The sequence below is a fragment of the Rousettus aegyptiacus genome, unplaced genomic scaffold (genome assembly GCF_014176215.1).
Source record: "Rousettus aegyptiacus isolate mRouAeg1 unplaced genomic scaffold, mRouAeg1.p scaffold_m13_p_9, whole genome shotgun sequence".
NCBI classification, from domain to species: Eukaryota; Metazoa; Chordata; class Mammalia; order Chiroptera; family Pteropodidae; genus Rousettus; species Rousettus aegyptiacus.
The window spans coordinates 37,395,524-37,409,210 of NW_023416312.1; the positions used below are offsets into that span (position 1 = coordinate 37,395,524).

The 13,687-nt window shown below is 36.5% G+C and overlaps 1 protein-coding gene across 6 annotated transcripts in view; it reads left to right on the forward strand.

Annotated features, from left to right (window-relative positions):
* The window catches only part of MTMR8 (myotubularin related protein 8), a 162,683-nt gene extending 149,812 nt beyond the window's left edge, over positions 1 to 12,871 (forward strand). For 5 of the 6 annotated variants that reach the window (XM_036226703.1, XM_036226705.1, XM_036226704.1 and 2 more), the window contains one exon: positions 6,596 to 12,871. In XM_036226703.1, the coding sequence (XP_036082596.1) occupies positions 6,596 to 7,057 (462 nt within the window). In that variant the 3' untranslated portion in view covers positions 7,058 to 12,871. The remainder of the gene's footprint in view (positions 1 to 6,595) is intronic. The other variant, XM_036226710.1, reaches the window with a different exon arrangement.
* Positions 12,872 to 13,687: the final 816 nt, after the last annotated feature.

Below are 13,687 nucleotides of genomic sequence, written 5' to 3' on the forward strand. Positions count from 1 at the left end.
GAAGAGTTTGAAAAGGATTGGTGTCGATTCTTCTTTAAATGTGTTATAATTTACCATTGAGCCCACTGGTCCTGTGCTTTTCTTCATTGGGAGGTTTTTTATTAGATTCAGTATCCTTACTACATGTACAATTGTTTTGATTATCTATTTCTTCATGATTCAATCTCGATAGTTTGTATGTTTTTCAATATTTACCCATTTTATATAGGTTATTGTTGGCATACAATTGTTCATAGTATCTTGATATGATTATTTTGTTTATTTATTTAAATTAGTTTTAAGTATACACTACTTTGGTTAGACATCTATATAGTTCATAAAATGATCCTCCCAATTGCTCCCTTCCTCCCCTAGCCTTCCACCTAGCCATCATATTAATGCTAACTACATTCCCTCTGCCATGCTCCCCATCCCCATGACCAGCTATCAACTACTAATTTGTAGTTCTTTAACCCTTCACCCTGTTCTCCTAGACTCCCATCTCCCCTCCCCTCTGTCCATCACCAAAGTGTTCTCTATATTTGTGTGTTCTTTATTAGCTTGTTCTTTTTGTTCCTTAAATCCTATTTATAAGTGAAACCATGTGGTATTTACCTTTCTCTGTCTGACTTATTTCACTCAGCATAATAACCTCTAGGTCCATCCATGCCATTGCAAGTGATAGCATTTCATTTTTTTTAATGGCTGAATAATATTCCATTGTATATATAAACTATAATTTCCTTATCCAGTCATCTGTTGATGGGCATTTAGATTTCTTCCTTATCTTGGCTATTGTAAATTGTACTGCCATGAATATTGGAGTGCATAGACATTTTTACAAATTATTGTTTGGTTTTCTTTGGATAAATACCCAGAAGTTCAATTGCTGGGGCAAAAGGTTATCCATTTTTAATTTTTTGAGTAACCTCCATACTGTTTTCCATAGTGGCTGTACCAGTTTGCATCCCCACCAGCAGCATATGAGGGTTTCTTTTTCTCCACATCATCGCCAACATTTGTTATTACTTGTCCTGTTAATTATAGCCTTTCTAACAGGTGTGAGATGGTATCTTGTGGTTTTGATTTGCATTTCCCTAATAGCTATTGAAGATGAACATCTTATCATTTGTTTGTTGGCCATTTATATGTCCTTTTGGGACAAGTGTCTGTTCAGGTCTTCTGCCCATTTTTTGATTGAATCATTTGTTTTTTTGATGTTATTAAGTTATATGAGTTCTTTGTATATTTTGGATATTAGGGCCTTATCAGAGGCATTGCTTGCAAGTATAATTTCTCATTGAGATAATTATCTCTTTACCTTGTTGATGGTTGTTCTTTTTGTTTTTTGTTTTGTTTTTTTGCTGTGCAGAGGTTTTTAGTTTGATGCAGTCTCATTCATTTATTATTGTTTTACTTCCCCTGCCCTTGAGGTCAAATTGATAAAATCCTCTTTAAGTCCAAGGTCCTTGAGTTTAGTTCCTATGTTTTCTTCTATGCAATTTATTGTTTCTGGTCTTAATATTCAGGTCCTTAATCCATTTTGAGTTCATTTTGATGTGTGGTGATAGGCAACAGTCTAGTTTCATTCTTTTGCAGGTGGCTTTCCCATTTTCCCAGTGCCATTTATTGAAGAGGCTTTCCTTTCTCCACTGTATGTTTTTGGCTTTTGTTGTTGTTGTTGTTGTTGTTGTTGTTGTTGTTGTTGTTGTTGAAAATTATTTGCCTATATATACATAGGTTTACTTCTGGACTCTCAATTCTGTTCCACTGGTCTGTGTGTCTGTTTTTCTGCTAATACCATGCCATCTTGATTATTGTTGTTTTGTAGTATAATTTGAAGTTGGGTAGAGTGATGCCTCCAGCCTTGTTCTCTTTTCTCAGGATGGCTTTGGCAAGTAAGGGTCTTTCATTCTTCCATACAAATATGATGAGTTTTTGTTCTATTTCTTTAAGAAATGCCAATGGGATTTTGATGGGGATGACATTAAATCTGTATAATGCTTTAGATAATATGGTCATTTTAACTATGTTGATTCTTCCAATCCAAGAAAACAAAATATCTTTCCATTCCTTTTTTTTTTTCTTTGATTTCATTTCTTAGGGCTTTATAGTTTTCATTATATTTGTCCTTCCCATGTTTCATTAGATTTATTCTCTAGTATTTTATTCTCTTCATTGGAATCGCAAAAGGCATTATTTTTTCCACTTCTTTTTCTGGCACTTCATCATTAGAGTACAGGAACACTATGAATTTTCGAACATTGATTTTGCATCCAGAAACTTTACTGTATTTGCTTATTGTTTCTAGTAGTGTTGTTGTGGAATCTTTATGGTTTTCTATATAGAGAATCATGTCATCTGCAAATAGTGGCCGTTTGACTTCTTCATTTCCTATTTGGTTGCCTTTTATATCTTTCTCTTGACTGATTGCACTTGATTACTAGGAGCTCCGGTGTTATATTGTATAACAGTGGCGATAGTGAGCAGCCTTGCTTTGTTTCTGATCTTAAAGGAAAGTTTTTTTAGTTTTTCACATTAAGTATAGTGTGGGCTGAGGGTTTGTCATTTATGACCTTTATTAAGTTAAGGTACTTTCCTTCTGTACAAATTTTATTAAGTGTTTTGATCATAAATGGATGCTGTATTTTGTCGAAGCCTTTTTCTGCATCAATTGATATGATCATATGATTCTTATTTTTTAATTGTTTATGTGGTGTATCACATTAATCAATTTGTGTGTGTTGAACCATCCCTGTGCTTCTGAGATGAAGCCCTCTTGATCGTGGTGTATAATCTTTTTAATATGTTGCTGTATTCGGTTCACTAGTTTCTTATTTAGAATTTTTGCATCTGTGTTCATGAGAGATATTGGTTTGTAGTTTTCTTTATTTGTGTTATCTTTACCAGGTTTTGGTATCAAGGTAGTATTGGCCTCATAAAATGAGTTAGGAAGTATTGCCTCCTTCTCAATTTGTTGGATAAGTTTGAGGAGAATACATATTAAATCTTCTTTGAATAGTTTTTTTTATGTGTGTTTCTTTAACTCCAAGGTTTCTGTTTGGTTCTCTCTTTTTTTTTCTCATTTTTATCTCATTGACCGTATCATTTTGTTCCTAAATCAGTTTCCTTATTTTGTTTATTTTTCCACATTCTTTTTGAGCTCACTGTGTATGTTTAAATTACTTGTTTTTAATTTTTTGTCAAGTAAGCCAGAGGCCTGAGTTTCTTAGGGTTGGTTTCTAGATACTTATTTTGTTCCTTTGAATGGACTATGTTTCTTCATTTCTCTTTATGCCTCATCTTCTGTTGAAATTTGGGTATTTATAAATTAGCTACCTCTCCATGTCTTTGAGGACTGGCTCTATTCATGCAGAAACCTACAGTCATCAGGCAGTTTAAAGGCTCAGGTCCCACTCAAACCTTTTCTGGAGATGTGTCTTCCCTGGGTCTTTGTATGTGCTTTTATTCACGTTTCCAATTTTCCCAGCTGCTTTAAATGTACTAGTTTCACTGAGAGTCTTACCCCTGGGTTTCAGAAGCCTTGGAAGTTCTCTTGTATTCCTCTGTCCATAATCTCTTGCTCATAGGCACCATGTGTCTACAGACCCCCTACTCCTCTCTACTGCCACTGCTTCCACTGTTCCAGTCAGTGCTTCAAGGCAGGTGAGACAAAAATCAATCCCTTTGACTCCCCATAGACAAGGCAGAACATTGCAAACAACTTCCACTCTTTTTCTTCTGACCTAATAAAGGAAATGGGAATTGGACACCATACTGCGAATTCTATCATGCTGTGCTGGTGAGGGGGTAGGGCAAAGATAAGCAAAAGCACTATGACTTTTTCTACCATTTTGGGCACAATTTTTCTTGGTTAGGCATTTGATTGCTGCAGCTTCTTACCTGGTTTCTAGAGGTCTCACAAAGCTACATTGGTCCATCTATCGTTATTTATTTAGTATTGCCATGGGAGAACAAGGGCCTGGAGCTTCCAAGTTTGTCATCTTGATGATGTAACTCTTTATTATTTGTTAAAACTGCATGTGAATCTATAATTATTTCAAAATAAAAAGTTTAATTTAATTTTTAAAAATTGGCTCAAATTTGCTCAAGTCCAAAGTGTCTCTTTCAGAAGAGCTCTTTCTGCTAGGAACTTTACTCTTCAGTTATGAGCATGTTCAGTCTTTTTTATGTCAAAATTACCTTATTTTTGAGATATGCTAACCTACCAGGCTAATACTTTCTTGACACAAGAAAACATAAGTAACCTATTCTTCCAGCTGAACTAACCCACTTTTTGTTCTTTTTGTTTATTCAAGGTTCTGGTTGTGGGATGTATAACCGCTTTGACAAAGGGCTTCATCCCAAGCAGAGTATGCTTGAGAGCCTCCTAGAAATTAAGAAGCAGAGAACAATGCTGGAGGCAGATGTGCACAAACTATAAGGGGTAGAGAGAAGAATCTCAAAATGAGATCCTTTTGCCTCTTCTGAGTATTCCCAGCCCACTTAGTACTTGTGAGAAGCTGCCTGACTGACTTGTTATATCTTCTGGTGTCCAGGTGTCCTATGGCTACAAGGGACTAAGGCACAAATCTTTTTCTTACTCCCCATAGAAAGTGGTAAATATCACACTCAGCTAGTTAAACAAGTGGATTGGTTCCCCAATTTTGACCTGGGTGTAATTATTAGGGGAAACAAAAGGCAAGTTATACTGGTATTTGTTATTGTATCTTGGGTTTACTTATAGGAAAAATGAAATTTTTATATTTTCAATTAGGAAAACCTTATAAAAATTCTCATTTTCTTCTCATGTAGATAGTAAACAGTTCTTTGAGTGGTCATGCTCTATGTGTTCATTTTGCTTTATTATACCAGCAAAACCAGACACATGTTTTTAATTATAGGTTAAACAAGTCAACAAGGATTTCTTTTCAAAATAAAGAAAATGCTGAGCTTCTTCTGGATTCTTGGGGTTCTTAATGGCGTGTTTGAAGGAAAGAGGGGAGGGTTACCTCTTATAAAAGAATTCTTGGGAGAGATGTGCTGTTTAGGAACTGAGCGTGAACCAGTATAGGCCAGATAAGGCATAGCTTTACCTTATAAGTAATCAAATATCCTTTTATTGTGAAAGTAAATGTATTTTGATTACATCAGGTTCCAAACTTTTGAATGTCCTCTTGAGAGGTAATAGTCAGTTACTTGGTTCCATTTATTTAAAAAAAATAAAAAGAAAGACGAAGAAGGAAAAGAAGGAAGAAGAAGGAAACTTGAAAACTGAAGCATGACTTAAAATCATAGGAAACAAGGGAAATAAGCAGCCCTGAGAAGACCAAGTGATAGGCAGAACTGGAAGAAGGAAAACTTTTCCCTAGGGTCTTCTGTTCTCTCTTTTAGCTATTAGCAACAAGGCTCCCAGAGCAAGTGCCTTATTCATGATAGCCCTCTCACTTATTCCTGCCTGTTTTCCGAGAGAAGATCAGATTTATTCTATATTGAATCAGATCATTATTTGATTCTAAAGTAAAAAAAAAAGTTAAGGCTTCCTTTCTTTTAAAGTATATACATTAAAATTATTAACATTCTTTTTTAATACAGAGAAGAAAAACAAAAGTGGCCCATAATATTATTTCCCAGATAGCCCTGTCATCATTTTAAAAAGGCAGTTCAAGTGTACAGTTAGAATATGCACAATATAAAAATATACAAAATGAATAAGAGTTTAAAAAACTTCCTCAGCCACCTAACTATTTAGTTCTTCTCTCCAGGGGTTATCACTCTGTGTGTGTGTTTATGAGATTTTGTTATTTCTAGAAAAATAAAAGTGATATGCTTGTTCCTTAAGGCAAGAGCTCTTGTTCAGAGTCCATTAACCCTGTAGGTATCCAAAGATGCCCTTTGGGGCATCTGTGAAGCCTGTGAAAGTATACCTAAAAACTTTTTTTGTGCTGTCTCATGTGCACATGTGTATGCATGTAGTTTTATGAGAAGTTCCATCATTTTCTTCATATTTTCAGAGGGATCTATGACCCCTAGAAAGTTAAGAATCACTGTTGTAAAGTATCAGTGAATTATTGTGTTATACATTAAAGTGAAAATATTCATTGGAGATAGAATAAGTAAGGTAGTAGACAGGTTATAGACTTTGGCATTAAGAAGAAACAGAGTCAGATCCCAGCTCTATTTCCTAAATGTGAATTTGAGTGACTCGCTTAAATTCTGTGAGCCTCAGTTTTCTCATCTATAAAATACAGCTAATACTAACAGGATTCTTATGAGTGTAAAAGGAAAGACTATATGTAAAGTGTCCAGCACATAGCAGTATTCATTAAGTATCAGTGAGCCTCTCTTTTGCCCTCCCTGCTCCTAATAATAAAATTGTATTTTTGAGAAAAGAGATCTTTTATAGACACAAGACCTTTGAGGATCTTTAAAGGTAGGGCTTTTTAAAGTACTATCTCAGGTGATGAAGAAAAATTGTTTGGAGGTAAAGAGGGGGCAAAAGGTCATTTGTTACCATATCAGTGATACCAGGCAGGATCTCTGCAAGATAATGTAATATTACGTAGTTTTTCTCCTGTTTCTAATTCTTTTCACCCATTCCTTTCTTCCATGACAGAAATTGAAAGCCCATGATGAGTCACCAGAACAAGTCTGTACCTGCTCTCAGTTATTACCTCAGCATCTGGGAAGTCCTTTGATAAATCCACTTGACTTGATGAGTATTGATGGAGACCTCTGTATCTTGATGGAGTATGGCACCCTGTCCAGGGAAGGAGGCCTCCAAGCTCAGATGGATCCAGTAACAAGCCAGTGTGCAGACCACCACCATGACTGTTGTGGGATCATGGGTCGCCTTAAGGCCATAAATATTTCTGGGAATGTAGGCTGCTCTGGAGACACAGGAATTTCTGAAGCCAGAGGCATCCCTGGGGCTATGGGCATCTCTAGGGCCACAGGCATCTCTGAAGACATCAGCATCTCTGGAGCCATGGGCTTCTCTGGGGAAATGGGCATGTATGGGGACACAGGCATCTCAAAGGCTAGCACTAAGGAAGCAGGCTGCTCCAAGCAACAGTGAGCTACTTATCTGCTTCCATGCTAGGTACACGTGCAGGTACCCACAATCATCCTTGTCAAAAAGAAGGCCATCCTGCTTTTCCAATTAGCTTAAATGGGTAAGGCCAGAGCACCCCTCCTTCCACTTAAGAGTCTGGAAGGGGATTTAGGGCCTTTACTTATTAAGTGATCAGTATATGCACTTCGAGCAGCCCACAATGTAGGTAAGAGAAAGATTATATTATTGTTCTAGGATGGGATTTAACTTTAGAAATATTGCCTTTCAGCTGAGATACTAGGCTGGTTCCATTGTTCTGTTTTCCTTAATGACCCAACTTCCCTACTTTTCTACCCTCACTGCTATAGCATGAGAACAAAGTGGAAATATTGTCATAGTGGAGAATTAAGCTCTTATTAAGGGGATGAAGAGATGATGTGCAACAGGTAACTGAATCACCATATAGTTTAAAAGAAAATTTTACTGTCAGATATATTTAGTCATAAGATATAAGCTAACATTATTGCCTATAGAGACCCCAACATTTGCCTGAGGAATAAATCAAAATGATCCTTAATTGTTAGCATGAGTGCTGGCTGCTTGGTGGTTTAGAACATATAAAGAAATAGTTTTCTTAAGTTACACTTGTTCTCCCAAATACACATGAAAGCCAGGTCTTATAATACTCACTTAGCCAATTCACCTTTTCATAGTTGTTCCATAGATAAATTTGAATCCACTACATTCTAAAATGATCAATTCCAAATTGGTGGGATCCAAATTAGTGTCATTTATTAATAGTATTTTCAACATCAATTCAGGAAACAATGGAAACTCTCAGTGCTTTAGACCCTGGCTTATATGTGGCCTATGTGCTCATCCGAGTTTTCTTAAAACAGACCTTTTCTTAGGTCTTTTTTGTGAAAACAAGTGGTTTTGCTTCTGTAGACATCACATCAAGTGTGTGGATTTTTACATACAATTGGCACTATTTTTATCACCTTGTGCTAATGTACACTTTTGAAAAAAGTTCATTCTTTTAAGAGGCCTAAATACTCTTTGGAGAAGGGATGTGTTCCTTATTGTTTAAACACCAGATCTTCTTCTTGGGACTGATATACTTTATGTACACTTTCCTATTGGATATTCAGTCATGGTTTACCTGCTTTCACATGCTGTGGTAGAGTAGGCCTCTGGCAGTTTGGGTCATGCACTCTATGATATCAGCATTTTCAGAACTCCCGTTGCCAACACAATCCATGTCCTCACCCAAGATGTCTATTCTGAATACTCTATCTGGTGGTTTAAGCTCAAAAATGAGTTCTTAGTGAAAGAGCCATCTTCGATACTAACACATCCAGTGGTAAACACAGACATTTCTAAAGACTTATTGGTTACTTTCCTCTGTAAGAAAGAAGTGCCTTTTAACTTAAGTGTTAGAAGTAGGAAAGAAGAGCCAGGGTAGCTCCTTGATTTCTTGTCCATAGCTAAACTATGAACCCAAAACAACCTTCCTCTTTAGAGGAAGAACACTAAATCATTCAGGTTATCTTTTTTATATGCAAATAAGAGCCATTTTTTTCTTTACTTACCTTCCATTGGTAGCTGTTTCAATTCTGTGTTTGTAAAGAACTAATTTATTAGTTTTTTTTCATTCTAAACAGAGTCCATTTTTTAAAATTTGCCTTATTCTGATTCTTGCCTTGTTTCTTTCATTTTTAAGCAATAAGGTGATTTTCTATTATATATTCTCTGATCCTTCTCTTTCCACAATTTGATCACTGGCTTATATAGCCTAAATCATCAGATGTTTCCAGTTATTTGACTTATTACTTCTGGGGAAAAAAGTATGATTTGTGCAAATCATTTTGATCTGGAGACTCCATCTAACCCTGGCTTTGTAGGAAGATGTCAAAGAAGATGACAGTACCAATCATCTGTTATGAGTGAGTCTATTCTGGGTCTTTCTTATACCCAAGGCCTTTTCCTATATCTCAGTCTGAATTTCACAGTTCATTAACTAGCATGATACTCCAAATACAGGATGTTACGTTATTTTCAGGAAAAGGAAAAAAGCAAATGGCAGGACACAGTAATTTTGTAAATCCTATGAAAAGTTAGTTTAAGAGTCTCAGATTTGTTTCTACAGACCTAAACAAGGGCAGTACATAGTACCAAACTTTATTTTTTAGACCTAGAATAAAATTAATCAGTAGTGAAAATATCTTTTCAATATGATTTTAAACTGAGACGCGGTAAAGAGCAACACTGGTATTACCAAAAGCAAAAATGAAATTTTTAAAAAAGACTATCTTATTTTATTGAAGATTTAGAAACATAGAATCAATTTCAGCCTAAAGATCTGTCAATTTATTTGGTCTGTTTTCATTTTATTTCCTAACATGTTCCATTAACACCTCCCTGTTTTTCAATTGGATTTGAAAATCTGAGAGAGGAAAAAAGTTCAGTGAGATCCAAATATTTGTGCACTGGTAAAAGCCCAGTAGATATCTGTAGTCAGGAGTCTCATGACAGAGAGGAAACAACTGAAGGAAAATTGCTGCGTGTACTAGAAAAAAAGTGATCTATTAATGGCTTTCATTTCATACCCTCATATGGTACCTATGCTATGAAAGAAATATGACCCCTTCCCTCACTGTACTACCCTTCCCTGAGCAGAAATTCCATTCTAATGTGACTGCCCTGCTTAAATAAGAAGGCTACTGTTTCTTCCACTAACCTGACCTCTCCCAGTTTCCTATGCAAGTTTCACAGGCTTAGGATCACTGTTTATCTTTTCTAAGCATGAGGGAGGCTCTGTGCCTATGCTTGTGTCCATGAGGGTGAGGAAGATTCTTCATGGACACCTTTTTTAAAAATTTAATTATTTGATTAGTTTATAGAATGACAGATTCTTCATAGTAATAAATAAAATAACCCCAAATAACAAAGCTAAGTAATAGCTAATAGTCTGACTTTTCAAAGAAGAAATTGAGAGATAAGGTTTTCTGTGTGAAAGAAAACCTGGAATTCTATTTGGAACTAACAGGGCAAGAATGTAAAGCTTATGGTGCATGTATTGGGCACTTATATCTTTGGAAAGTCACCCTAGAAATTGTGTTCGATTACTACAAAGTCAGTTAACTTTGCCTGTCAACATGTATGGATACCTTTTGCCTGCAATATACCTCACTTGAAAGTAAGACCTTTTCTTGAATACTTCCAACTAGATGGAAAACAAGTTTTTTGCTTTTCAATCCAAATTGGTAAATATTTAAGCTAAGCCTGAATTTAGCAGTTGGAGAAGTTTAATAACTATGTCAGATCTTTGTTACTTACTGGCTTTTATGAAACACATAACACCTTTTCTTGATGCTTTTATGCTTCGATATACCACTGGGAAATATTTCTATTGGACCATTTTATAAAGTGGCCTTTTTTCAAACAGTTGTGTAGGGAAATGTAAATTACCTTTAAAAAATATTACTCTCAAAAGGGGTATACTATATACTTCAGATTGGTTTATACTTAGGAAAATGTTTCTAAATTTCTCTCATTTCCAGTGTATGCGGTTTAGTAATAGCTGTGGTACCAAACCTTTCCCCCACTGTCAGGCCTCTCTCTCCCAGAATTCTAGGTCTATAGATGCAGGCACATATGATTCCAACCAAATTTGGTTGTTATCTTCTAAGTGCCAAATCTAGACCTGAGTTTTTATATAAACATTAAAAAAGTAGACATGCTTAATTAAGCCTTAAAATCTGTCCTATGAGATTATTTTATACATACATACACACACACACACACACTCATACACATACACACACAAACATAGAATGTGGAAAAAAATGGCTTGCTGTTATGTGACACCAAACAAAGGACAAGAGAAAAAATTGGGAAGTATAAAGTACTCTTAGTTTGTTGTTCTTTTAAAGGCAGTTCTGTTTTCAAAACATCTGATGGAGGCATAGAAGCTTTTCCAAGGCAAAAAAAAATAAAATAAAATAAAACAAAACAAAGAAAAGTAATTTCAAGATATACAGAATATGTCTTCTCTGATTCCCTGGCTGTAAGACTGATTTCTGTGCCTTCTCATTAAATAGGAAGTATTGTTTTTGTCACCAATCACAGCAGCCTACATCTTTAGATGTCAGTGCAAGTAAAAGCGTGTTACATGATGTGTGATTTGTGACTTCACAAAAGGCAAGTGTCCTTTGAAAGCAGTTCTGTAATATAGGCCCGTGTATCTTTCTGGGGATAAACAAACACATGTTCAGAAGTTGGCTTGTATGAAACTCGCAGCTTCAATGCTAAGTCCCGTACCCTGTTTCTTGGCATTTCCAAAGCTTTGAGGGTGACCTAAAAGCCTCTTTCTCTTCCAAAGTTTTGTTGCCTTTCAACCATTTTAATGGCTTTGTACTCTTTGAAAAGACCTACACCAACCCTCACGGAATCCCAGTTGTGGTGAAGGTGGGGGGAGGGCAGGAGGGAAGAGAAGATAATACAGAAATACACCTGACCAGTAAGCAAAAGGAATATATGCCAGTCCAGGATGACAATGTTCTAGTTATTTAAGATTGCCTGTGCTCCAATAACATCCAAAAATGGTTCTCTTTTTCAGGCAGTACTGTGGCTGACATATATATATATTTTAAAGCTGTCTTTTACACTGGTAGAAACTCTCCTTAAAAATGCTCTGAGTTGTATATTTTCTTTGTAAACACTGTTCTCTGCTAGGGTACGTAGTCCTGGGTCTTTCCCCCCCGCCCCCCAGAGTCAAGGATGATGGATGGTATTCTCCCTTAATTTGTCCCAAAGGCAGATGAGTTCTGGGCTCCTTCCTTGCCTCTTTGTAGCTTGAAATATCATTGGACCCATCACTAGTTATATGAGAATATGTACACCAAAGTCACTAGGTGATTATCGTTTAAAGACTCTGTTCTCTGATCCCACCTTACATACAATTGGCCACAGTCATTCACAGGTATTGTTGCATCTCCACCTAACTCACATCGGCAGATAGGGTTGTTTTTTTATGTTTTTTTGAATGCCAGTAGGAATGCAGAACGCATATCCTAGCTCTGAGATACAGTATGTTCTGTATGCTAGTTAAAAGTGCCTCGGGCTTAGGATTAGTTAACAAGTTTAGTCCTTTTGGAATGTAACTCATGGTAAGAGTATTTGTATATGTATATGTGTTTACTATAACTTTAGCAGTATCTGCTCTCATGGATCATTTGGGCATTCAGAGGAAGAAAATGTTTCCAAGATTTAAGAACTCTTCTAGTGATAGACCTTTAACTTTAACTTTGATACTGTCCAGCTAAGTGCCATGAGGACTTTAGGACATGTTAAACCAAGCCAGATATAAAAACCAAAATGATAGCGAAGCAATTGGCCTTTTTCCTTGGATCTATTGATCAAACAGCTTTAAAAGTAGGATTCACATACATGGCCAGTGTTATCTGTAATGTGTTCATGGTGGTCACATACCTGCATGGACATCATGTAACTGATATATATGTCAGAATCTCAGCTGCATATTTTCTTAACAAACCTAACTTTTCATTAGCCCCAGGTTTATAGAATGACTGGCACAGTAGCTCAAGTCTGAACTTGCCAAGGTACAACAGTGTGTATATTGACTTAAATTGCCTGTTGTGTGTTATTTTGAACCTGTCATACCACTGGAGTATGTGTATATGACCCCATCAGGACGCTCGCTGCCATGTTTAGTCTAGAGCAAAATTGCTCATTAGCTCTCTTCTGCAGTTTTGTTCCAGTTTGAAAATGGTTGATACAGTTTTTGAGTTTAAAATTAAAAACCTCAGTCTCTTACATGTGTGAGGTTGCTGTGTAATAGCTACAAATAAAATATAGCATACTTTCAAAAAAGGGTGTCTTGGCATAGCCTTAACAGATGAACTTCCATATAAAGACAGAATCTGCAGGTAAGTTAAAGTATACACTGTTGATGCTAAAATAACACAAGACAAGTATCAGGATGGACAGCACTTATAGAGTCCAGGCTCTAGCTGTCATTGATCAGTTAAGGACAAGACCGACACCAGCTTAACTCACAAAAGCATACTGTCTGATCAAATGCCAGCTTGTTAATTCATACTTGAGGATAGATCTATCCAAGAATCAGGCTCTTTATTGTGGTCCTTTCTCCTCGTCCCACTAAGCAAGAATCCTCACACATGGAGCCTCATGAACTCGGATTATTTTCTCTAGGCTGCAGAAGAGTCCAGTGATATCTCTTTGTCCTATAGCAGAAGCTTCCTCCCTGGGAACCACATGCCCAGGACCTCCAGTGGGTAGAACACAAAGAGACCTGGGTTCTAGTCCTGGCTTTGCCATGTACTAGTTGTATGGTCTTAGGCAAGTCACTTTCCCTCTCTGAGCCTAAGAGGAGAGGTCTCATCTGAAAAATGGGGATGCTAATTGTACCTTCCTTCCACATGGTGGTTATGAAGATTAGCTGAGCTAACAAATAAAGTACTACCTGGTAAAGAGCCTGACACATAAAAAAGCAATCAAAATACGTCAGTCAGTCTCCTACTTTCAGCCCTGTTAACTTCTGATTAAACTGATCCTTACTCTTAGGCTTCCTTTTTCCTCAACTCCATTCAGCCCCCTTCCTACTCTTGA